This window comes from Lycorma delicatula, chromosome 9 (genome assembly GCF_047948215.1).
Source record: "Lycorma delicatula isolate Av1 chromosome 9, ASM4794821v1, whole genome shotgun sequence".
Classification (NCBI taxonomy): Eukaryota; Metazoa; Arthropoda; class Insecta; order Hemiptera; family Fulgoridae; genus Lycorma; species Lycorma delicatula.
This window is the reverse complement of record NC_134463.1, coordinates 107,262,440-107,290,408: the sequence shown is the minus strand read 5'-3', so window position 1 is coordinate 107,290,408 and position 27,969 is coordinate 107,262,440. Positions and strand designations below refer to the sequence as shown.

The 27,969-nt window shown below is 29.6% G+C and overlaps 1 protein-coding gene across 1 annotated transcript in view; it reads left to right on the top strand.

The window, feature by feature from the left end:
- Positions 1-27,969, top strand: part of LOC142330615 (uncharacterized) — a 279,378-nt gene that overhangs the window by 35,582 nt on the left and 215,827 nt on the right. The window contains exons 10-17 of the mRNA XM_075376020.1: positions 13-203; positions 5,105-5,238; positions 8,992-9,083; positions 10,766-11,008; positions 16,911-17,117; positions 19,425-19,606; positions 25,349-25,513; positions 27,265-27,434. Of these exons, the coding sequence (XP_075232135.1) occupies positions 13-203; positions 5,105-5,238; positions 8,992-9,083; positions 10,766-11,008; positions 16,911-17,117; positions 19,425-19,606; positions 25,349-25,513; positions 27,265-27,434 (1,384 nt within the window). The remainder of the gene's footprint in view (positions 1-12; positions 204-5,104; positions 5,239-8,991; positions 9,084-10,765; positions 11,009-16,910; positions 17,118-19,424; positions 19,607-25,348; positions 25,514-27,264; positions 27,435-27,969) is intronic.

Here is a 27,969-nt window from a genome sequence, read left to right as displayed (position 1 = left end):
TTTTGTTTATAGTGTTGCAGGCTATGTAGTGATTGTGGTTCCAGAACGCCGGGGGCTGGTCAAAGCTCACGGTGGCATGCTCATTACACAGTATGCGATTCATGTTACCAGCAACGTAATAAGGGTTTTTCTTGCCCATTATGCCATCGTGCCTATAGGGCTGCTGCCTACCGAGAAATGGTTCAGTGTTCAAGCTGTCGCAAGTGTGTACTTTTTATATTTATTTAAAAGTATCATTGTAGAGGGGATATGGAATGGCTAGCATAAGTCAGTTTATGAGTAATCATTTTCTTATGAGAGTTACTATACGTTAGTTGCATTAGTGTGAAATATTAAATCACATTTTTTTATTTTAAACCATCAGTCATCTACAACAATAATGCATGTTTTACATTATTATACACATATTTTTTCTTTCCCAACTTACTAAAATCAAGATAGTAATTTTTTTAATCTTTAAAAATTAATTTCTGATTGAAACTACCATTCCATATAAAATTTTGGTATTGTTACTTGTAAATGGTTGATTGCAAAATGCATAGGCAATGTGAGAAAAACAAGAAAAGTTAGTTATTAGGCAGTTTGATAAAGCAATTTTTTTTTAGCTCTTATGATGGGGTATGTAGTCAATTAAGGTTAAAGTAGCTCAAACACTCACATACACGTACAGAATTTTCATAGATTCAGGTGTTTTGGAGATTTCTTCTAAACTTGCGTTATTTACGTTCGGTTGAAGTCTAATTTCGTAGAAAAACACATTAAGTTTGTCACCCAACATTCACTGGTTTGATGTGGGTTCTATTTGTGATGTGACGTACATCCCACCTGATGTAGATTTCAGCAAGTCAGGCATTACCTCTGCAGCTGCGATGTTATTTCAAAGTCTGTTAACAAGATAGTACAAATTCAACATGGTGATTTTATATACAGGCAAACATGATACATAAACCCAGTCTTTAATGAAACCTTACAAGAAAAAAAGCGGGTTCAAATCTGGGGAGCGAGGTGGCCATGTGGTTGGACTTTCGTGACCAATCCACCGACCTGGTTATTGAGTGTCAAGAAAATCTCTTAGGTGGTGCCCCATCTTTTATATATATATATATATATATATATATGTACTAGCAGACCCAGCAGTGCTTCGCTATTGATAGATTTGAGTATATATATATATATAGATTAAATTAACACAATTGAAAGTTTTGTAAAACATTAACAAAATGAACATTACGGAACTTCACAAAATTTAACCTTTCCCTTTTCCCCATTTGCTTTCCATTCTCCTATTTCCCATTTTCATCTTTATCATATTCCATTTCTCCCTTTTCTTTCCCTTATTGACATTTTCCCATTCCTCTTTCCATTTTCCTTTCCCATTATTCCTTTTCCCCCATTTCCCTTTTTCCCCGCATGTAAATTGATCCAGTAGTTTTTCAGTCTATAGTGGATACGCATATTGGAAACATTGAAATGGAATTATAAAATATTTAGTATAGCATGTGCTGCTTTTACATCTAACAGATAATGCTGTTTTTAAAAAAAAGCATGTTTTTACCTGTCACAGGTACATATGAAAACATGCACATATTCGAATGCAACATTGTGTCAAAATTTCAAAGCAATCGGTGAAGAACTTTCAGAGATTAAGATTTTGAACAAACATACATTTACACTTTTATATATATAGATATTAATATAATTAACCCTATCAGTGCTATGTGTTATTTTATGTAACTATTCAGAAAATGATATGCACACTAATGCTGGAGGTAATACTATTACCTTCTATGTATGTGTAAAGTGTTAGATTAATATTAGCCAATTTGTAGTACTTAAGAAAAAAATTCAAAAATGTTTATTTTTTAACCAAATTTCTTCTTTTTTTCTTTTTTTTGTAACAGTGTTAAGTTTGGATAACCAAAAATATATTATGATACTGCAAAAGTGTAAAAAAATAATTTTTTTTGTTTCTGAATTTCTTTCCAGAAATTTTCCAGTTTGAAGCAATTTGAAATAAATTAGAAAAGTATATGGCTTGTAAAACTTATTATTACATGAATATCACTGTAGTTTTATAAATTTTGACAAGTTTTTAAATCAATATGTTAAAAACAAAATTTCGCAAAATTTTTTTTTTAAATAAGTAATTTCCACATCATCACACAGTATCACTTGTTACTTGTTTAATAAAACTAATATACTGTCACTCAATAAAATTAATAAAAAAATGTGACAGAATTAAATTGTTAAATATAAAATAAAAGCTTGAAAATTCAATGTTGCACAAACTAACAATGGTGAAGAGAATAACACTTTGTACACATGTATGTTGATTTTTTTTTCCCCCATCAGCTTTAGTACTTGCTGAAATGTAAATACAACAATCTTTTTCTTTCCCCTGAGAAATTTTTTCAAAAATAATTCTTGTATCAGCATCATCTCTTGCACCAGATTGTTGCTGTCAGTTGGTTCAAGAAGTGCCAAAATTTGGCCCACCTTCTAGCCATTCATTCAGACATTCTTTTGATAAATCCTCTATGTCAAATACAGTAAAATCTAGATGTGAAAGTAGTTTGGCATCATTAGTTTTTTATTGTTGTATTTACAGAGTATATAAGTCAAACATCATTTGATCAAAAATATTAAATGAAACCTTCTTCCAGTATTTGATTGTTTTCATGTCATATAAACCAGATGCATGCAGCATCTGGTCAGATACATCCATTCTCCCCCATATAACTGCTATAGTCTCTTACCATTTTTGACTGTCTGTGACAACCAATTTATTACCCCTCATTTCACCCTTCCTCTCATTTGCAGCTTTAGAATTAATCGATAATAATGAAACTTAAACTTTCTTTGTACAAAATTTTACCTGCATAAAATCTTATCTTCTGGAATGCCTTTTTGTTGCATGTGTAAAGTTCCAGTAACAATTGTGCATTTTGAATATTAATACATGGCTAACTTGAAGTAAAAAAAGGACTTAAATCAGTTAATATATGATATCCCGTACTCAAGTAGCCTATTATTTTTTATAATTCATTTACAACAGAAAAACCTAATCCATTTTCTTTCACTTCTTTCTTTTCTCCTTCTTTAGCACCTCTGTACACAAATAAATTCAAATAATAATGTGACAACAATACAGAGCACGCACAGTTTTTTGCCCCATATGTAATGTTTTGTTTGTAAGTATTGCAACTGAGCAAGTGCCTTTGTGCTTACCATGCTTTCATCGACAGACAGATTACTGTTTGATGTATAATAAAATCTAGCCATTCGATTTATGTGATCAACCAATGATTCAAACCGTGCCCAAGGATTGTAATTGATTTCCTGTAGTTTAGGCAAGTTTGTTATATTTACCACGTAAAAAAATTTAAAGTAGCTTGGAGTCTGTTATGAAAACATCCATCCAAACCAAGGTATATACGAACTGTCATATTTTCACCAATAACAATATATTTGTGGATCCTCGTGTTTATCAGAACTGAAATAAATACTTGAATTTTATGCAGGGTTGAATTTTAAACTGTTTTCCACCTTTTGGACCTACTATTTTCTTTTAAAAAATGCACATTTTCATCAGTAAAGTTATCACATAAATATTTATATATTTGACAAAGATTTCCAATAGTGCAGTAGTAAAAAATAATCAAACATCTTAAGGTTTTGATTTGCAAACTCCTAGGAGTTTGTTAAGTTGAAAATTATTTTTATATTTTGGATACATTATCTTCGTTTACTTCTGTCCATCAGTTTCATCTTCTGATTCACTGGATGAAATGGTTCTAATTACTGTTGTTTATGTGACCAACCCTTGGGTCTAGGTGGTACTGAAGGGGTTAACAAAATATTTTCATCATAATCAGAATTATTTATAAATGTTCTTTGACTGAAATTATCTGATGTTGATAGTTGATTGATGGATTATAGACAGGATTGTTGTCTGTGTCATCTATATAATCACTTGAATTGTCACTACTACTATCAAGACATTACAAAAAATCATTGCCAATATTATTGTCTCATCATCAATCATCTCCTCCTGTTGTCTAATAAAAGCATTTTCACTTAAGGTGTTCAGCTTCTTTTCATTATCAATTTTACAATTTAAAACAATGAATAGACAACAAAAAATTAGTAAAAATCAACACAAAAATGAATCTCAATAACCTCAACAAACTTACTTTGTTCATCAAATGATGCTAGCTAAACTCTGCAAACCTACGATCGATATTTCACAGAATTATCAAAAGTGGTGGTATAATGATGTATAAAAATCGACATTCTGGTTCATATGTTCATGTATGCAAAATGCATCATATTTTGCATTGAAATCTATATTTGATGCCCTGAAAACTGGACATTAGCACTTTATGCATAGACAACAGATTACCTGAAAACCAGACGTCAGAATTTTAAGAATATATTGCGCAAATGTCCAGTTTTCTGAATGTTAGCACTGGAAGGATTAAGTAATATATTTTTACAAATATATATAATTAATAAGGTAATTATGTAAATTTATCAGTTTGTAAATAATTACAAATCATTTATCCAGAGAGTATGTGCACCATTGTGGTGAATGCATAGAGCTATATGTCTCCATGACCTTGACATTTTGCGAAAAGTTATAGTTCAAAAGGTTTCTTCCACACTGTTATACAATTCTTCATTTGCTCCGTATCATTGTTGAGATATATAGGCCTTTATTATTCCCCAAGGTGAGTTAAAGGGGCATTCATGATGGCCATTGCAGTGGGGCTGGTGATGCTTTGAACCACAACCAATCCAGTGGTTTGGAAATTGTTCTTTTCGGAAGTGCAATGTCATTGCGATGCAATATGTTCATTGTTAAAAAATGAATCTTTTCTTGTCACAGGAAAGGTTACTTTTTTTGTTGTAATTTTACATCTATTTCTGAGGGTGATATTATAAAATAAACTTTTTAATGTTAAATATTGATAGTTTAGTAACTGAATCAACCATTCTATGGTTTGGTGCTTCTGAAAAATATGTTTACATTAGTATATTTTATATCTGATGTAAACATGTATTTATTTGAAATATTCAGGTTGTCTTTCTTTTTTTTTAATAGATTTGTACATGGAACGTGTGATAGTGAAGCAGATTTAACAACATATCAACAGAAAAAAGAAGCAACACCAGATTATGAATATTTATGTCCAATTTGTAAGAGTGGAAGGAATAGTGTTTTAAAGAGGAAAGACAGTAAGTATGTTAATACAGATAACATGTACTGTATTTAATTTTCCCCCCTCTACATTTAATTGATAATCATGATGGAGCAATAATATTTTGTTGTTATGCTTAATCTGGAAATTTCTTTGTATAGTATTATTAAAATATGGGCAATATTAACACTTCTAATAAAAAATGAAGGGTGTTGTAATACAGTTTAGCCTATTGCGTGTGGAATTTAAAACGATATAAGACCAATTTTAAACTTTAATAAATAATTGCAGTAATATAATAATCATTTACTTTTCAAAAATCTATATATATATATATATATATATATATATAATTCCATATATATTTTTTAATAGTTTTACAGTTCTAAAAATACATTAAAAAATTGAACCATTGCATTTTTTTTTTTTTGCTTGATGGTATTGCCACATAAGCTTGTGAATGGGGTTTTGAAAATGGAATGAACAATTTCCATATCCCAACTACCACTCAGCGTTGGGATCAGCGATTTATTAATTAGTTACTGTTCTTATCTTTGAAGTCATAACTGTTTTTTTGTTGGACTTTTAGTGTCTGTAATATATTTCCTATTTCAGATTTGTTATCCTTTGTTGAGGAAACTATTTATTATATAAAATATTTGTAATTTTATTATTACTTTTTTTTCTTTTACAAAGTAACCAACCCTATGTATATTCAGTAATACTAATCAGAACAATAGGTTCTTTGTTAGTGTCATAAGAAGATTGAAGAAAAGAGTTCAGGTAAATTAAAAAATAATATTACATAGACTTTCTTATAAATTACTCTTTATGGATGTTGGATACAATTTTCTACATGATTTTAAAATGTTTATATTGTGTAATGATCACAGCAGTTGATATCTCCTAAGTAGTAAATAAAAAAAAATAAAAATTCTCATTTCATGAAGTTAAAAAAGTGTGCAGAAATGATTATTTTTTAGTCATAAAGTTATAAGTTTAATGTATATGGAAGTATGTTAATTATCAAATTTAAAACAAATTATTTTAAGCATAGGTTTTGTTTTGTATATTATTTCTATACACCTTCATTATGAAATTTAACAATTATTTCTACTCTGGCAATGAATTCTATCTTTGTATATTTACCACAGGTTTTACTTTTTAACTCTAACACTTTTTTATTTCCAATTAAACATAGGATTTTCAAACCTATAAAAATTATATTTCAAAATTTGATTTCGCTTGTTAATTTTGCTAAATTGTATTTGTTCAAATATTGTGCCTTAGTCTTGATTTTGTTGTGGTCATTTGGAATCTCTGGAATTTATACCACAGTTTTTATTTAATTAGGATTTTAGGTAACTGTGTTCCTTACTTCTGAATTAACAGTTTTATATCCTAGAATTGGGATATGATATTTAAAAATGCAATAGAAATTGTTGACCAGGAGGTTGTATGGCCATGTCTTGTTTAGTTACTGTTGCATTAAGAAGTTAAATTCATTCAGAGGGGTGAAACATATAGAGCAGAATACAGTTGCAGTATGTTGATAATTCATTATGAACAGTTCACATAGTTCAGTACACTTTTTACTTTAAAGACCACTGTCAATCAAAGCTGTTGATTAAATGATTCATTCTAATCAGCGATTCAGAATTATTAATTAGTAAATTATTTGAAATAAGCAGTAGCTCTGTACTTTCTGTCATCCACTTTTTACTAAATTTTCACACGACAGAATTATCTGAAAAACGTTTCTTTTTAAAATTGAGAACAGTTTGAATTTTCATTAAAAAAGCATCTATAATTCTGTTCTTGATACACAGAAATCTAGTCATTTAAAAATTATCTACCGCCTCTCTTGGAAATCTTGGTTTGACTTTAACACCATACTTTTTCTCTGTTTTACAAAAAATCTGCAATTTTTACACCCCCCCTTCTCTATAAATGCAAAACTAATTAACAGCTTTGTATTAGTTTCTTCATGTAAACTGGTGTACTTAATAACATAGTGTTACAATAGTGGATAGCTAAACAGTGAACCAATCCTTTAAGCAATAATTACAAAGGTCAGTGTTGCCAGTCTCCTTCTTAAAAGAAAAAAATGATCTGTTATCGAAGAGTTCTATGGACAGGAGTTACTCATTCAAAATAATTTTAATTTGCTTCAGTTCTAAAAACTCAGTTTTGTTGTTCATTAAGAATGTATAGCTGGTATTTACACTTCTCTGCTGATATCCCCTTATTCCTTAGTTGCAGGCTAAACTGTTAACAAAATTTGATTTATAATGTAATTAACCCTAGAACTGGCATTAATGTGTTCTACTCATGTTCATGTGTCTCGCCAAATTGTTGAAAATCATATTGAAATTATCATCATATATTTTTAGTTAAATGTTTGTTTATATATTTAAAATCTAATTTATAAATGTTTAATCAGGAAATTTTTATCAATAACAAACATAGTTCCAACTAATATGCTAATTTTAAAATAATACTTTTTTAACATTGGCTTGGTCTAATGATAAACTCGTCATCGAAAATCAGCTCATTTTGAACTCGAGAGTTCTAAGGTTCAAATCTTAGATTTGATACTACTAGATTTGAGTACTAGATCGTGGAAACTAGTGTTCTTTGATGGTTGAATTTCAATTAACCACACATCTCAAGAATAGTCGACCCGTGACTGTGCAAGACTACACTTCATTTACATTCATACATATCGTAAAGCATTATCTGAAGTAATAACTTAATAGTGGCTCAGGAGGCTAAACAGAAAATGAAAGAAAGGGAAACATACTACTTTTTGGTAGTGAAAATGGACAATAGAAAAAGGATGTTGAAAATTAGGACGGAGGAATTCGATAAAATATGTTGTAAGAAGTCTTAAGATGGATAAGTGACGAAAGAAATTTGTGGCAGCAATTTTATTAAAAAAAAAAGTAAAATAAACAATTGAGATCCACAAGTGTGGTATATTTTATTATAAAGGAATGTGTTGAAGATAGAAACTGTAGAGGAAACCAAAAAACTAGAATTTATATAATTAAGTAACTGAGAAAGTAGGATGTAGTAATTATGGTGAGATTTAAATTATTTTTGTAATGTAGCTTATGATATTGAAAAATGGGCAGTTGGATAAACAGAAAGAAAAAGAATAGAGGCCTTTGAATGTAGTGTTAAGTAGGATGTTGAAAATTAAAAGGGCATTGATAAATTTAAAATTAGGTCTTAAGACAAACGGGAAAGGAAAAAATCTATGGCAGATTTTTGTGTAGTAACAAAGTAGGTCAGTGACCCGTATATAAAGAATTCAGATTTGGTTAATTTGGTAATACAGGATGTGTAGAAGGTAAAATGTGTAGAGGAAGCCAAAGTTTTTGGAATATATAAAAGATTACTGAGGTTGTAAGGTGTAGTATATATACATCTGGACAATCTTTTAACCAAAAAAGAATTTAAAAAATTAAATTTTTTAATTAAAAAATTAAAAAGAATTAAAGAATCTGCAGTTAGATAAGTGTTCTTACCATTTTTTAACTGTATTGGGTGGTTTTGATGTATTTTATTATTTTTACTTTATTTTATTCAGTACAGTGAATATAGTATGTTTGAAAAACTAAACATACATACATACATACACACACACACACACGTTTAGTTGATTTTTTCAAATATACAAAATAATATGGTAACTGCTTGATGAAATAAATTATTTGGGTGTTTATGTTTTTAGTAAATTTGATAAGTTTAATGTGTTTTTCTATTTTATAATTTTTTCCTTTAGGTACAGAAGAATTAGCTCTTGATTCATCATTAAGTGCTTCACAGGAATCATTACTCATTGATGAATATGAATACGATCCATCATATGATAAGGTACTATTTGTTTTTTCTTGAACTTTGCATTTATGTAATCAACAATAAAATTTAAGCAGTAACATCAGTAAATTTCTTTTAAAATTAATATTATATTCTATTTTTATCCCCTAAATCATTTTGTGGACTTTGATTAATTGTAATAGAATTATTACAAAAGAATAAAACTGTCCACATGAAATTCACAGATCTTAAAATGGATTAAAAAAAATTATAACATTTTAGGTAAGTGAAGTTAAAATATAGAAAAATAATATGACTTATTTACAATTCATACAAGAATAATTTTCCATGCGACAGGTGATGGAGAAGAATTTGAGTGCCTGAAGACTAAATTGATGAAATCATAACACATATAAAGAAAGCTTACAGTAGCTTTCTAAAATAATGAACAGAATCTAATAGAAAAGGATTGTTTGAGAAAGTATAGAAATAATTAAAGGAATTTAAAAAATTGTAACAGTACAATAAGCACAGCAGGAAGGCTGAAAATGCCTATTTAATGTTAATTTACGTTGAGAGAAGGAGGTATGGTTGAAAATTGTCATACTTCTTTTGTGGAAGACAGGAAATTGGCAAATAAGCATAGAGAAAAGGAAAAAATTGATAGTGATAAGAAATGATTGGAATCGAAGAGCCAACTGCAAATACAAGCAGAAGCACTGGAAGTTATTAAAAGTATTTAAAGGATTGATTGATCAGTTAAAAATTCCTAGTAGAGCGAAAGCGGCCAGGGAGATTTAATCGCTAGAAATTTAATATGGAATGAGGTAATATTGAATATGTAAACGAACAATATTCCTCAGTTAATATGTTCCCATTTTATATGGTTCAGGCTTTGGGTGACTACAAGAAGAGAAGACAATACAGGTAACTGAAAAGTGTTTTAAAGCTTGATAGAGTTCTAGTAAGAAGTGCTGTAACAAGAGAAGACCTAGGTTATTGAGTCTTCAGTATAAAAATGAATTAACAGGGCAGACCTGAAATGGTTTTTGAGCACTTAAAGAGAACGCTTAGGGTAAGATAAAAGAAATTGTTGTAGTAAATATAATAAGACAAAACAAAATTGGTTAAAGGAAGATCTGAAAAAGGGAACGGGTGAAGTAAGTTTTTGAGAAAGATAGTTAAGGATAGGAGGATAGATAAGGGTCTTTAAACTGTGCTGCCTGACATGTTCACAATTGCCTGTGTTGACCTTATGCCAAACTCTGATCACAATTATATACCAAATTGACTTATACGGTGGTATTTATAAACCTTATAAATATTTGTCACAGTGCTCGAAATGTGATTTAGAAATGTGTACAGTAAGGTAGCTGAAGTGAAAAATAATAAAATTGTGGTGTTACAGAAATATATTGAAAAAGAGGTAAGTTGTACCCTATACAAAGAAGACAGCCAGATTATCATTCCTGTTGTACATTTTTTTTATTGTATGTTAATTCAGATTATACTTGAAAAATACTTAATATATTTTTGTCTGACATATTTTATTTGTAATCGGCTAAATCTTTTTTTTATGTTTTAATTTTCTATATAACTTTGTTTTATTAGTTTTAAAATCTAGTTAATATCTTGTTTATTGTGAACTCACTGTAAACGATAGCATATACCAATTTTATTTATGTAAAAAATATTTAAGTTGTTTTATTAATATTCTTATTTATTGAACTTTGCTTTAGGATTTTGGATGTATTGGTATAGGTAAAGGTAAACCATATCTTGCAAGTAAAATAGCAAAAAAAAGAATGGGCTTATCACAAGGACATCCTGGAAGACCAAAAGGTTTTGGTAAAATATCTTCAATAAATGCTGCTGTAACATCATATCAGAAGAAACATCAACGGTTTGGTGATTTTGGAAGAAAGAGAGGACCTAAAGCGAAAATGAGAGGAATATTTGGTGTACCTGGATTAGGACTTCAGGTATAGTTCAAAATGGTTCAGCATATGTTAAATCTAAAAACCAAGCGGTTTAGAAAAATCAGTTTTGATATATGAGTTTGGATTCAATTTCATTTTATAGAACACTTAAATAGCAATTATGATAATTTCTTGTAATCAGGAAGTTTGAGAAAACACATACTGATCTGTAAAAAGAAGTTAAAATCAATTTAATGTCATGCTTTTTTAGGAGCTTTCATAATTTTAGATAAATAAATCCTATGATAGATAAAATAACCCTTGCATACGATTTGGACATCCCAACTCCTGTAGGGGAAGTGTGGTAATGTGGTAGTTCTTGCATAGGACTTCATCCATGCTGTTCATTATTCCTTGTAAATCCTTTTTACTCTCAGTTAGAATTACTATATCATCAGTAAATCGTAGCATCTTTATCTTTTCACCTTGTACTGTTATTCTGGATGTAAATTGTTCTTTAACATCATTAACTACTAGATCTATGTAAAGATTAAAAAGTAATTGGGATAGGGAACATCCTTGCCAGACTCCCTTTCTTATTACGGCTTCTTTCTTATGTTCTTCAATTATTATTGTTGCTGTTTGGTTCCTGTACATGTTAGCAATTGTTCTTCTATCTCTGTATTTGGACCCTAATTTTTTTAAAATGCTGAAATTTTATTCCAGTCTACATTATCGAATGCCTTTTCTAGGTCTATAAATGCCAAGTATGTTGGTTTGTTTTTCTTTAATCATCCTTCTACTATTAATCTGAGTGCTAAAATTGCTTCCCTTGTCCCTATACTTTTCTTGAAATCAAATTGGTCTTCTCCTAATACTTCTTCCACTCTCCTCTCAATTCTTCTGTACAGAATTCTAGTTAAGACTTGTGATGCATGGCTAGTTAAGCTAATTGTTCTGTGTTCTTCACATTTATCTGCTCCTGCTTTCTTTGGTATCATGACTATAACACTCTTTTTGAAGTCTGACGGAACTTCCCCTTTTTCATAAATATTACTCATCAGTTTGTATAATCTATCAATCGCTTCCTCACCTGCACTGCGTAGTAATTCTACAGGTATTCCGTCTATTGCAGGAGCCTTTCTGCCATTCAAATCTTTTAATGTTCTCTTAAATTCAGATCTCAGTATTGTTTCTCCCCTTTCATCCTCTTCTTCCTCTATAACACCATTTTCTTATTCATTTCCTCCGTATAACTCTTTAATATATTCCACCCACCTATTTACTTTGCCTTTTGTATTATATATCAGTGTACCATCTTTGTTTAACACATTAGATTTTAATTTATGTACCCCAAAATTTTCCTGTATGCTCCCATCTATTTTACCAATGTTCATTTTTCTTTCCAATTCTGAACACTTTTCTTTAATCCACTTTTCTTTCGCCAGTTTGCATTTCCTGTTTATACCATTTCTTAATTGCCGATAGTTCCTTTTACTCTTCATCACTAGCATCCTTATATTTTCTGCATTCATCCATCAGCTGCAATATATCGTCTGAAATCCAAGGTTTTCTACTAGTTCTCTTTGTTGCCTAAGTTCGATTGTGCTGATTTAAGAATTTCTTTTTTAACATCCTCCCATTCTTCTTCTACATTTTCTATTTTATCTTTTTTATTCAGACCTCTTGTGATGTCCTCCTCAAAAACTTCTTTACCTGCTCTTCCTCAAGCTTCTATAAATTCCACTGATTCATCTGACGCCTTTTCTTCAGGGTTTTCAACCCCAATCTACTTTTCATTTACACTTAATTACAGTCGCTATCAATGTCTGCTCCAGGATAAGTTTTGCAGTTGACGAGTTTATTTCTAAATCTTTGCTTAACCATGATATAATCTATCTGATACCTTGCAGTATCACCTGGCTTTTTCCATGTGTATATTCTTCTTCTATTATGATTTTTAAACTGGGTGTTGGCAATAACTAAATTATACTTTGTGCAAAACTCTACAAGTCGGTCCCCTATTTCATTCCTTTTGCCCAGCCTATATTCACCCACTATATTTTCTTCCTTGCCTTTTCCAATGCTTGCATTCCAATCTCTAACTATTATTAAATTTTCATCTTCTTTTATGTGTTTAATTGCTTTGTCAGTTTCTTCGTATACTGACTCTACCTCATCATCATCATCATTTTTGCTTGTAAGCATATAGATGTTAACAACTGTCAGTGTAGGTTTCAATTTTATCCTTATTACAATGATTCTATTTTGAAATACTCTACTCTCTTCCCTATCTTCTTGTTCATTACGAAACCTGCACCTGCCTGCCCATTATTTGAAGCTTAGTTAATTATTTTAAAATCACCTAACCAAAAATCACTTTCCTCATCCCACCTAACCTTGCTAATCTTCATTTTTCCTATCCATTTCCCTCTAAATTTTCTAACCTACCAATCTTTTTTAAACTTCTTAATTATCAACTTTATAACTATATAAATATTAATTTTATCAAATATTTTATTAGATAAATTGTTAAACCCTTTATTGTGAACAAAATTACACCTCTTTGTTTATCAATTGATTAATAAACAACTGCAATATGATTGAAATTGTTAAAGTTGAACACAAAACATGGATGGATATATGCAAAATTGTCAGCCTGCTTGATTTACAGTCATCACCCCTACAGACAAGCGAGTAAGGTTCTACTCAATTACACATTTATTAGTTGTCTTCTAACATCATTAAATAAATTTAATATAAAATTTGATATTATATATATAATAATAATAAATTTGATATTTAATATAATGATATTATTTATACTATTTAATTTATTTATTTAGTTTTATTTTAATTTATATTAGATTTAATTAAAAATTTTCATATAAGGGAAATACAATACAGTAGGTTATTTTTACATAAGGTAACATTGCTATATTCACTATCGATTGATGAAATATTGCCAGAATATCTTTTGAAGAAGTAAAACTCTTAAAGAGCACGTTAAAAAAAGATTTCTAAAATTGTTTGCTAAATTTGTTATCTAAAATTGTTTCCTGTTTATATTTCTTGACTTATTTGATTGATTTTAAATAAAAATAATTAAGTCATTAATATTAAAAAACCCAATGTTGTATTTGAAATAAAAGTCTGTCAAGAGTGAAGCCAGGAAAGTTAAGCAACCCTTTGCTGTTTTTTTTTTAAATGTGTCTTGTTATTTTACTACATAGATTTGTATAAAAGAACTCTTTTTTATGACTTGGTCATATACCCTTGTTAAAGTATAATTTTATACCAAATTATGAACTGAAATAAAATAAAATTTATAAAAATGGTTATAAATAAAAAATTTTAGTTTTTATAGAAATTTTTACTAATTTTTTTTTAGATAATCATTCCAGTTTTTCCTACATTCTTTATTAAATCCCTTTAACATAATGTTTCTAATTTTTTGAATGAAAATTAGATTTACCTTCTGATGAAGCTAGGTAAATTACCTATCATGGTAAACTACTGTTAGTGTGAATTATTCTTACCTACCTAAAGCATAGGTATTCTTTTTCACCACTCACCATTGTTTTCTATTCTTTTTTTCCTTTTTCCCCATTATCAAATTTTTGGGTGCAGGTCTAATCCTACTAGGAACTCATACAGAGGACACCAGCACCTGAAAAGCTATTGCATTCTTTGGTACTAATAGGAGAGGATGTGGTTGCCTGTAACCAACTTGGGTTTTACATTTACTTTCTGGTTGATGCATAGGCTTAGTGGCTGAAGTGCCTGTCAGACCTCCTAATCCCTTCCCCTCCAGCATCTATTGCATAATACCACAAAGTGGAGTAGATTCTGTGTGGGATTAGTATGTGACCAGCTTGGGCTGGTGCAAATGAATAAAACCCAATTAATAACATGGCTTATCAGTAAAGTTTGACATAACAGTAAAATCCATCAACACTATACTTAAAAAGTGTAAATGAGTATGGTTTTTTAAACATACTTATTAAAGCAAATATGTTGATATTAAATAATATTAAAATTAGTGAATCCAGTAAGAAGTAAAAAACAAGAAAGATAGTCTTATATTGTATGGTATTTATTCTGTATTTCTTAATGAATAATGTGTTTTTAGTTTTTTTTAAAAATGTGTCATTTTTAAAATTTACTAATTCATACTAAAATTTTCACAGAAAATTTGGTAGGCTTTATGACTTTTTTGATTAAATATTGTTTATCTTTGAATAATAAGAATTTTTCTGGGTTAAATATTTCCATGTAGTAAGAGTAAACTTTTTCACTTTATGTTGAAGTTAGTATTTGTAGTTTAAAATTATATTTGTTTAATAAGTATGGATAGTTAGATAAATGTATCTATAATTAACTTCTAACAATTTTTTCAAGTAGCCAAAATATAGGGAACACCAAATTTCCATCAGAAGTTTTCAAATCCATATATATATTAATTAAAACTTTTTAGTTTCATTGTCAACGAACATATATAACCTCATCTACCACCGATTGACAGAAAAAAGTCATAATGAAAAGAGAATAATGCATTTATGCTTTTGTAGTTTTTTTTTCAAGAAAAAATGTTGAGAATATTGTAACCTAAATAAGAGGCTGTTTTTATATAATGTTCACTTTCAAACCTACATGAACAAATGTAACCATCATTTTGTTTCTGACTCAAAATTTGCAGGATGGATGTTATGTGTTAAAAAAATAATATTTGTAACATGCAAATAGTTTTTAAAAATCATTGTTATTTAAGAAAGAAATTTATAATGACTGGAGATATCTCTTGAAAATGTGTTAGATATAGTATGAATTAATAAGGTATTTTACTTCATACAGATCTTTGTATTTCACTACTAATGGATTCACACTGAGTATATTAAGATAAAAAATATACTGAGTTTATCACAAAGCTCTCTTGGGACTTTCATAAACTATTCTACTTGTGAAGATAATGGAAAACGTTCATATAAACATATGTCCTAAAATACTTTGCTCTTGCAAGTTACGTTTAGTGAAAGATTTCACCGGGATTTCAGCCGTCCAAGTGAAATGAGGTCATATTGAAATTTTTAGAACTTTAATTAAGGGGCAGCGTTAGTGATTTCTAATGGTTTATGATATGAAAAATTGAATAAAATAGATCACAGAACTGTATCTTAGTAGATTTTGAAAAATCTTGGGTGAAACCAATAAATTGCAGTAAAAAACCCCGTTTTTATGTTTGATGTACAATACGTACAACTTTGTTAAATGGGTAATAAATATTTATAAACAAAATTTGTAGAGAATTTAATTCTTAAAATGGTGTAAGATGAGTTGAATAAAACAAATAAAAGTTAGAAAAATTCAAATTTTATTTAGAAACAGCACGTTACTACATTTGTCAGAAGAGTACTTATTTAATGTAAACAAAAACCAAATTCTTTTTTGGTGATGTGAAAAATTTATACAAACAAAATTAACTGTTACAAAATTAAAAAAAAAAAAAAAAAACTGGAAATTACACAGTAATTGTAAAGAACTTTGCGATACACTCTGAATATATTTAAAAATGAAAATAGGGATATTTAGTATAGATTAGTTCTCACTGAGATAGCCATAAATTTTTACCTTAATAGTAAAGGTTTTTTAAACTATGTGTAAGTGCTAGTGTCACAAATATCACTCAGAGAGTTAGATTCTTATTTAATGATATTAAACTGAAGATTTAGTTTTGTGAAAAGGATACAACTAAATCCAAGTAGTGTTAGCATAAACTAACACTATACGAAAATGTACAGTTCAACATTATTAAATGTGAGAATGTTCAATAATATTGGCCTGTAACTTATATCAACCTTTATCAATTAATTTGAATGTCCGAAAATAGAGTATTATGTGAAAGCACTTAAGTTAAATATGTTTTAAAACATTTCTCTTCATTAACTTTCATTTTATTATATTACAGAGACCACAAGGTGATTCAGGAGCAAACAAGTCAGACGATGAGCCTGGTGGTGAAAACAGATTAGTTTTGTGTTCAGCAAAAGATAAATATGTCCTGTATCAGGATGTCTGTGTGATGTGTGGTGCACTTGGCCAAGATCAGGAAGGTTGTCTTATAGCTTGTGCTCAGTGTGGACAATGCTATCATCCTTATTGTGTTTCTGTTAAGGTAAGGTGTATTAAGAGGATTTACCTGTTAATTAAGAAGTATTCTCTTGTTTGCTTTTTTTGGTGTTTTTTTTTTTTTTCATCTTTTATTGTACAGGATCACTAGTCAGTCCATTACCCAAGTCCCTTTGAAGGGATTGTTCAGGCCTTGCAGTCCTCCCAGAATTTTTTCATACATTCTTATCTCCATGCTGTTTTTAGTGTTAAAAACATTTGTATTGTGAATTTCTTTCTTGTGATTGTGAAGCGAGTGTTTTTCTCCTTGATATTTTTGTTTAATTTTATTTTGTCTGTGCTGTCTTCTGATGTAAGGCCAATTTCCTTCAGATCCTCTTTTATTTCTGTGATCCATTTGCATCCTGTCTTGGTGTTTTTTGAGTCAAGATTGTACTGTACCAGCTATTTCAGAAGTCTCAAATCTTTCATCCTCATGATGTGTCTAAAGAATCCTAGTCTGGTTTTACACGTGGTATCAGTGAAGGATCTAATTCTTTTGTTGCAGGTTCTTCCAATTCTTCTTTCGATTTTATGGAGTCTATCGGTCTTTGATTGTTCGTTCAGGTGGAAGAGTGTTTCTGCTACATATGTGACTTCCAGTTTTATAACTGTGTTGCAGTGACTTTTTTTTGCGTTTATGAATAGATATTTTTTACTGTAGATGTACCAGGTTAATTTTTGTGCTTTAGCTATTTTGTTTGGATTGAGGTTTTTTTTTGTTAAGGTTGTTTGTTCTTGTTTGGATTGAAGTTTTTTCATTTAGGTTGTTTGATATTATTTCTCTGAGTTATTTAAATTGGGTTACTATTTTGACTTTTTACCATTTATGTTAATTTATTTTAATTGTGTTGGCTTTTGGAACATAATTTCTGTCTTTTCTAATGGTAATGACAGTGTTTATAAAAGTGTAACAGATTTATTTTTAATATGTCCTCAATTTTATTATTATTTTATGCTTTACATTTTTTAACCCTCTCTATTTGGGTGGCACAGTCTATCCTACCATTCTATAAATGATCAGTATAGCATACTGGCATCAGTTGATGATGTACAATTGAATTTCTTCCTGTTATATCACAGAAAGGGAATTTTTTGTAGTAAAAGAAGGCATCTTTTCAGTTATGTAATGATTTATTAAAAAAAATCTGGCCAGGATACTACTGAACTTTCTTGACATTTGTGTAGAGCTTACAAGTTAACCTTATCCCTGGTGGTAAAATTAAAAACTATTATTATTATCCATATGACATTAGTTATTTTTCTCATTTTAAGAAGAAAAGGTTTTCTTTAATGATTTATTTAATCAATGGGTTATAAAAATTAACTTAGATTCAAAACAAGCTTCTGCGGTGAATTAATTCATAAAAAAAAATAAATAATTTAATCCCACACTAAGTTACTCTCTCTTAGATTATTATAAAATATACTTTAAAATGTCTCAGTGTAATAATATTTATGACTGATATTTTCACCATACAGCCTAATTTAGAAAAAAAATTAAAAAAGTCATTGAGTGGTTGATTATAGGTAATTTTTTTTTAAATGTGTAAAATTATGCTTCCAGGAGATCTTCTCAGAGCTATTTAAATGATTTTAGGTTACAATAGTCAGGGACAGAACTTAAATAAATGCATATAAATTGATAATATAACAGTTCTTTTAAAATAAGATGCAATGAATATTTCAGGGGTTTATAAAACACGTAACATGAACTTACAATCTGACAAATCATTTATTAAAAAAAAAAAAAAAAAAAACTTATCACTAGCTAAAAAAATAATTTAGATATATTGGAATTTCACATGATGGATGATAAAAGATGTATCATTGCATCATTCTATTCTGCATCATAGAGCAACAATTAAACATTTCTCTTAGTGAATAAAAGGCTAACCAGTTATATTTTAAGGCTGTGGATGCCTTAATGTTGTCTTCTGGCCAACTTTTGTAATTTTGGTTATGCTTAGCTAAATTACTTGTTTTGGTGATCAAATAATACTCATTTGTAACGGGTATTATTGTTATTGTGTGAAATAAGAAATACAATTGACTATAAAACCTGGCTTAATTATGTTACATTAGATGTTGTGGAGACTTAGACACTAATTCTTTTTTTATTCTTAAACGCATGTTATATTAATTACTGTAAGTAATTTTATTATGATAAATAACAATGTTGCCTCTGGTGTTTGAACTTGTGTACAAAATATTATTATGAGTTATAATAATTTATGTTTATGTTATAATTGTATTATGGACTAATAGAGTATGCATATTGATCTAATTATATTTTTTTCTTATATTTGTACAGGTTACAAAAGTGATATTGCAGAAAGGTTGGCGGTGTTTAGATTGTACAGTATGTGAAGGTTGTGGGCAGCGTAATGATGAAGCTAGACTTATATTGTGTGATGACTGTGATATATCTTACCACATCTATTGTATGGATCCTCCACTTAATTATGTGCCTCGAGGCAACTGGAAGTGCAAATGGTCAGTAGAATTGCTCATTAATTTTTTCTGTGAATTTATTCACTTCTGTTTACATTATCATTCCTGTTAGTATCTTTGTGAATTGGTTGTATTTACAGCTGTACATAGTTGTTAAAATAGAATTTTTATATGTTACTCTGTCCACATGAGATCACTAATTGAATTAGCATTCTTTTAGGTGTACTCTATTAATTTGTTTTTTTAACAGATTTTCCTATCCAGTCCACCCATTTTCTCTTGTTCTTCCTGTTCTAATAACCTTCATGATCAGCTGAACTACTTTATTACACCCGTAAATATTATACTGATTTCATAAAGTTGCCATACTATTGCAGTTTTTCACTTGAAAATTTTTAAAAGATTTTTACCCTTCTCATCCATGTTCTTGATTTTGATTCTGTTTGATCTATCATTGCTATTTGTCCATCTTGACCGCACCCTGGTCTTTCATCTCAGCCAAATCCATTTTCTCTTCATTACAGGTTCATTACCTATTTAATATTCTCTAATTTATTGCAGTTAATATTGGTTTAGAGTTTCCTTCCTTTCTGTTTTTTATCTTCTGTTATATATTATTCTGCTTATGAGATAAATGGAAGAGTTCACATTCTCCACCTATGAAGCAGTATGGTGAGTTTTATTTGTTAGATTATCATAACAACGGCCATAAAAGTTTCCTAATTAATTCAACTGGTGTGCATTCTTCAAGTTCAGACTGTCATTATTAGATAATTCATTCTAATTTGAAATAAACACATATTCTCTCTACTTATTTAAACTAGGCATGTCAAACATGTGGCCTGCCGAGAACTGTTCTGCAGCTTGCTAAGATTGATAACCAGTATGTTTATTTAACTTGTGACAACACTAGATTCTTTAACTAAAATTATAAGTAAAAATTCCTTAATGAAAGATAAATTGGTTTGGAAAAAACTGTGTATAAAAAAATAGTATTGAAAATTATTGATTGTAAATGCCGGTAACTATGTACGGTGGATAAACTAACTATATGTATACAAGAAGGGAACTGAATTCCCACTTCTACTCAGTCCTTGAATGCATTGCACTATCCCCCGTGCTAGCATTGCCCACACCACTTCACATGCCACTCCCGATCGAGTTCCTGCACATCCGTATATTTTTGCCTTCTTTACTTTGAGCATGAGAATGAGTCACGAAATACCAATAGCTATTGAATCTATTCATTAACAGTCAGTGAACGAATGCTGCGTTCTAATCTAGTTTGCATATAACAATTTTCATCTGGTTTAAAAAAGTAGTGTTCTTTGTTTAGTGTTTAACTGACAATTTATTAAAACAATACACAAGCCCTTCACAAATATGAGCAGAAAATAACAAATTAAAGAAGAGTATCGCACTTTTCAAGAAAACTGGGAATTGAGTACTTAGAATTCAAGGAAAAAATAAAATTCTATGTTTGATATGTAGAAACTCCATAGCAGTTTATAAAGATTATAATATTAAAAGGCACTATGATACAATTCATAAAGAAAATTATGGAAAATATGTAGGGAAGCTTCATGAAGATAAATTATCAGAATTAAAGTTGATAGTTCAAAAACAACAAAGCATATATTTGCCAAACCTATTGAAGATTATACAGCTGCTGTAAAAACAAGATGTTTGATATTGCATTTAATTGCAACCAAGTTGAAATCATTCACTGAAGAGGAATTTATTAGCGAATGTATGATTCAGGCAGTGGAAGTATTGTGCCCAGAACAATTAAAAAAATGTAAGCTTAGTAAGAAATACCATTGCCAACAGAATTGTTGACATAGCTGAAAATTTATCTAATCACCTAAAATCAGTAATTCTAACATCTGAAACTTATTCTATTGGAATAAGTGTATAGTGTTGAAGAGAATCGTTACCTTGTTTTGTACATTTTTCTTTTACTAGAAAAACATCTTTCCTTTAATAACATCTTTTAATAACATCAGTCATAGCAGGGCACCATCAGTTGGAAGAGAAACTAATTTCCATTGAGATTGATGAAACCACAGATGTTCAAGATAAAGCTCAGTTAGCTGTTTTTATTTGTGGATGTAATGTGAACTTGAAAGTAAGTGAAGAGCTTCTGGAGATTATCCCAATGGAAGATACAACCACTGGGATTGATATTTTTAACACAAGATGAATAAAAAAAAGTTCTGAATAAATATAATTTTTCATTACAAAAACTAGTTTCTCTTCCAACTGATAGTGCTCCTCCTATGACTGATGTTAAAAGAAAAATACACAGAACGAGTTAATGAATGATTCTCTTCAGCACTTTTGTTGTATTATTCATTAACAAGCATTATGCTCCACAGTTCTAAATATCAAACATGTTTTAAAATATGTTACTAAAATTATAAATTATATTTGCATGCATGGACTTAATCACCATCTTCAGTAAATTTCTAGAAAATATAGGAAGTGAATACACCGATCTATCTTATCACACAGAAATTCGATGGCTTTCCAGTCATAAAGTTTTAAAGCGATTCTTTCAATTGTTGAACGAAACTATCATTTTTTAGAATCCAGAAATTATGAATGTGAAATACTAAAAGACGATCAGTGGATAAAAGATCTGGCTTTTGCTGTTGACGTTACAAATCACCTTACTTAATTCCAAACTACAAGGTAAACAGCATGTGGTTATCATCTTATTTGACAATATCAACATTTTCAAACAGAAATTATTACTCTGGCAAAAACAAATTCAAAAAGAAAATTTATCTCCCTTTGAATCTTGTCAGTCATTATTGCAAAAATCACCACAATTGAAGTTTTCATAATATGCCAACAAAATTAAATTGTTAGAAAATGAATTTGAAAGAAAATTTTTGGACTTCAAGAAATGTGAAAATCAAGTATATACTTCTTTGTCCATTGATGTTGAAACTGTTAATGAAGATTTACAACCGGAACTAATTGAAATTCAGTGCTATTCTGTATTGAAACAAAAATATATGGATGTTGGGATTCCACATTTCTATAATTATTTGTCACCAGAGCGATTTCCCAGTGTGTTATTAGCAATTAAACACATTTTATATACATTCGATAGCACATATTTGTGCGAATAACTATTTTCCACTTTAAAAAAATAATAAAACTGCAGAAAGATCAAGCTTAACAGAAAGAAGCTTGTGCAAGCAATTTTAAAAATAGCTATAGTTCAACAAATTCAACAAAATTTTGAAGATTTGGTTAATGATAAACATTGCCAAGTTTCTTCAAAAAAAAAAAAAGAATATATTTTATTTAAATAAAGTTAAATTGAAAAAAAAAACTTTCCTACGCACATATGTATTTTTTAATATGCTTATATTCTGTGTATTATTATTTTGTATGTATTGATTTGTTTATAATAAAAGTATGCTTCATCTTTTGTTTTTTTTATTTTTTTCTTCGGCCTGCAATTTAATATATAATGCCTAATATGGCCCTTGGTGGTTAACAAGTTGACGTGCCTGATCTAAACTGTTCACCACTTTTAGTAAATGCTTTTACACATCATAATTCCTTACATTACAATTTGTACTTCCTTTTATGCTAATATAGTGTGACCTGCCCTGCAGTTTCTACTTAGAAATCTTACAAAATGAGTTCATATATGTATATATATATACATATATTTTTTTTAATCCCTATCTTACATATATCCAAATGTCCTGTCAAGGTGCTTTTTATAAGTATTTAAAAAATATTTTTAAGTCTTCCATTTTGTATTTCATTGCTTGTAAAAACAAATTTTTTAAATTGCACCCATTATTTCTTTTTCTGTGTGAACACAAGCTTTGTCAATCCTTTTAAACTTGGCTCTCAATATTGGCTTCAATAATATTTCCCTAATCCTGTGAGATTATTAGTTTTATCTCTGTAGTTAGCTCCATACTTGATTTTGTTCTTTTATCCATAAGCATAAAAGTTGAAACACCAAGTGATTTCAAAAAGGACTTCACAAATGACTTCACAAATTTAAATGCATATATAAACATTTATTGAGATGACTTACAGATTCAGTTAGGATCTCGTTACATAGAAAAACACATTTAGTTTGTCACCCAACATTCAGTTTGGTATGATATGGCTTCTATTTGTAATGTGACATACATGAAATTGATTTCATTTCAGATTGTAGCCAGCAGGTTGGGGATTATCTCTGCTGCTGTGGTGGCATTAATTTGAAGTGTTAACTCAACAAGATCAGCAGGCAAAGGTGGTACATAAACCCGATCTTTAATTAAACCCCACAAGAAAAAATCTAGCAGGGTGAAATCTGGGGAGTGAGGTGGCCATGCAGTTGAAGTTTCACAATCAATCCACTTAGACCATTTAGGACCCAGATCAGTATGAGGACTGAAGATCACCCAGCAAGGAATCAGAGTTGCATATAAAAGACCTGAGACTCAGGCGAAGAAAGTGACCTGAGGGTGAACGGGCGAAGGACAGCCCACTGTGGAGCCGTCGCCCAAGTGCGACGGCTCCCACTCAGCAGCACAAGTGCGTCTGCACTTTAAGGCGCAAAAAACATTGACCATAGTGCTATTACAAATGTGCTGCAAAGATTCGTGAGGATTTTCGCTACTCTATATTCAGCAATTATGGGTGTTTATCTTGTCAATGTTGTGAAATGTTGATTCATCACTAAAAATTACATTGTCTAAAAATGTATCGTCTGCAATTCCATCCATTATTTCCATATAAAACTGCAGCCGTGCAACTTTGTTGTCATCTCTAATGTGTTGAACCAGGGTTAGTTTGTTTGGCTTCAAGTGCAGTTATTTATATATGCGCACCAAACAGTTGTTTGTGGAATCCCAGCCTCACCTAACACATGTTGAGTTGATTTCTTCAGACTACATGCAAAGTGTTTTCTGAGTTGTTCCATAGCGGCTTCAGGGATGCGTAGGCATCCTGTTGATTTTGTGTGTTTAACAGAATTAACTGTCTCAGCAAAGATTTGGGGCCAAAAGTAATTTGTATGCCTACTAGGAGGCTCCCTACTATATTCTCTATGAAAATGACGTTGAAACCAAAACACACAGCGAGCAAGTTTCACATCAGTAAATGTATCAGTTTTTAACGACACTGGTAACAGTCCTGGTGGTGAGTTCGGTTTTAATGAACTACGTGAGTTAAAACTTATGTCTTTTGCTTGCTATGAAATGAGACCTCAACCGATTCTGTACGTTACCTAAATAAATTTTTTGTGCTTTTAAAGTTGTGAAGTCCTTTTTTAATTGCCCGGTAGTAATAACTCTAATAATAAGGCTTAATGAAGTATTTTTTTTTTTATGCATTAGATCTGAGATTGTGCAAGATCATTGAGATATATTCTTCATATCAGCAGAGATTTTAACTGTTATTTTAGAAGTACATGCATTTTAAAAAACCCTGAAATTTTAATATTGTTCATTTAATACTTTATTGAAATTGTCATTTATTATCTCTGAAGCTTTAATTTTTCTTATTTAATTTCTTTAAAATTCCTATTACATTTTATTTAATGATATTTGATTATTTTCTGTGCTAGATTTGTATTCTTTTTATTAATTTATTTTAAAATTTTCATTGTGAAGTAACTACTAGACACAAATTAAAAAATGAGATTTTAATTTATAAATAATTTAAAACGCTGAATTCTTCGACTATATGTTACAATATGAAATTTACTTTAATTGTGAATTATACTGAAATCCTTTCCTTTTTTTTTGTTACTTTTAGGTGTGCTCAGTGCCAGACATGTGGTTCTAGTGATCCTGGATTTAATTGCGCGTGGTTAAAAAATTATACAGAATGTGGTCCTTGTGCCTCTAGAACTGTTTGCCCTGTATGCCAAGAACAATACAGTGAAGGAGATCTCATTATTAAATGTATTCAGTGTGAAAGGTAATTATGATTTTCTTTTTTATACTTGTGAAAATAATATCCCTTGTTTAAAAGTTGTTAGATAAATATTATTAATTCCCAATACTGAGATGCATCACTATGTTACAGTAATTTGAATTCTTTTTCAGTTTGTTAGTAACTGATCTTTATCCAGGTCCCTCAAAAGAGACTGTCAAATTTTTCTGACGAACTTTAAGATTAGGGATCTCTTTCCCTGTCAAATTTTTCTGACGAACTTTAAGATTAGGGATCTCTTTCTGAAAGTTTTTTTTTTCGTAAAGGTTGCTAATATGGTATACTTCTCAAGTGCAGAGACATATTGTGGTGCACCAGTGGTTTCTAACAGCTGTGTCCTGATTGGATAAGAAGTTTTTATTATGGATTTTACCAGTCCAAAAATGATTTACTAGAGTTGGTAATGTGGTGTTACAGCACTTGGTTACCAGCTGTCCTAAAGAAATGAAAATCCAATGCAATGCACTTTGTAACTGTCATGTTAATTTTATCTTAATTCCTAAGCATGTTATCAGTATCCTAATAATCTCAAATTTTATGTAAGAACGTATTTTTCCATGAGTAATTTAAGTAAATTCCCGTATTTTTAGGTTATTTTGCTTTAAATTCTTTTGTGAAGTAATGTTATAAAATAATAAGTTTTAAAACCCTAATTTTTTCCCTTCAGTTAATATAACTTTCCTCCATAAGGAATAGAGGAGGAACAATGTATGAAACACAATCTATTTGAGTAATAAGCAAAAATATGTTATCCAAGTATATTACTTTTTTTACAATAAGTGTGTTATTAAGGAAATTTGATTTTTATGCATAATTTAAACATGAATGCTAATAAATGTGCTTAAAAATTATTTTTAGTTAATACTGATTCGGATTTTTTAACATTCAAAGATTTTTACTTTCCGGGTTCTAGCGATGTATGCAGTTATAACAGGAAAGTATATAAACAAGCTAAAAAAATTTTTAAAATTGGTCTTTTAAGTTTCGTGTCTTGACAGTGACATTAAAACAAAAATTTAACAAAAGATTTTATTCTATTGCTCCCTAGCATTAAATATTTTAGGAGCATTAGAATAAAATTTTTTTTATTTTTGAATAATTTTTTAAAACTTTTTATTAGAATAAAAAATTATTTGGTCTTATAATTCAGAACCTCATTTCATATTTTCTTCAACCTTAATAGACAGGTATTACCTTTGAGGGAAAAGAATTTATTAAATTTTTTTAAAAATTGGTAAAAGTGGTGAGGGTAATTTCATTGAAATAAAATTTCAAGTTTTTACTTAGGCCTTTAGAAAAAAAATTTTATTACAAAAGTTGAATATTTTTTATCAAGATCACAAATTACTAAAAAAATCTCACCCTGCCTAGATCAATTTGTAAATGACATTAAAAATGGATAAGCTAACTGAACCCTGAATAAGAAAATTGAGAGATTAGCAACGTTTACAGTATATATGCATATGCATTTTACATATTTTCTAAAAGTTTTATTGAAAATTGAATTGATACTGGACATGATCATTTGATTTAATCCTGAACTATTACAGTTCAGGCTATAAGCTCTATTACAGAGCTTATAGCCTCATTCTGTTTTTTTTTGGCAGCAGTATTAAGTAAAAAAATTTCAGAATTCGTAAAACATATTCCCTTTGATGAATATATATATATATATTTGTATCTGTTGTTTCTTTTATCTATGTGTGTATTCTATATCACTTATTCTGTTTTAATAGGTGGTTACATTGTACATGTGATCGGATTAGAAGTGAAACAGAAGCTGATATATGTGCTGAAGAAGGTTATACATGTACTCTCTGCCGTCCTCGTGATGTTCCTCCACCACATTTAATTCCCAGCATAAATACAATAAAACCTCGACCTCCAACACCTGAAAGTAGTCCAGGTAATTTGAAGATAACTTGTTGGCATACTGTTTATAGTTAATGAAGAAATTGCCCTTTGTATTAATGGGAAATAACACATTATGGACTCTCTCAGACAGATATTAGTTTTATCTTGGTTAAAATGTGATTACTTTAAAATGTTAAACTTTTTTTTGGTCTTGTAGGGTTGATTGTATGTTGTGGTTGTATTAGTTTTAAGTGAAGAATTTTCTTCTATTTTTACTAGTCATTTGTGTACTGCAACTTCTTGACTGAATTTTGAGGAAATATATAATAGTTAAGAATATTGTGTACTAAGCTTAAAAAGTTAATTTTTTTTAAACTGGACACTATCAGTATACATTGGTTGGCTTTACAGGTTTAACTGCTATTGCAGTAGCAGGAAATTTTTGCTGTTTTAGCATGATCATGTTATTAAAAATTCCTCCTTAATATAAAATTCATGTTTAATTTATATTAAGTTTTTTTATTTAATATAATAGAAGACACATTTATTATTATTAAATTTAGTTTTAGTGGTTTACTGCCTTATGT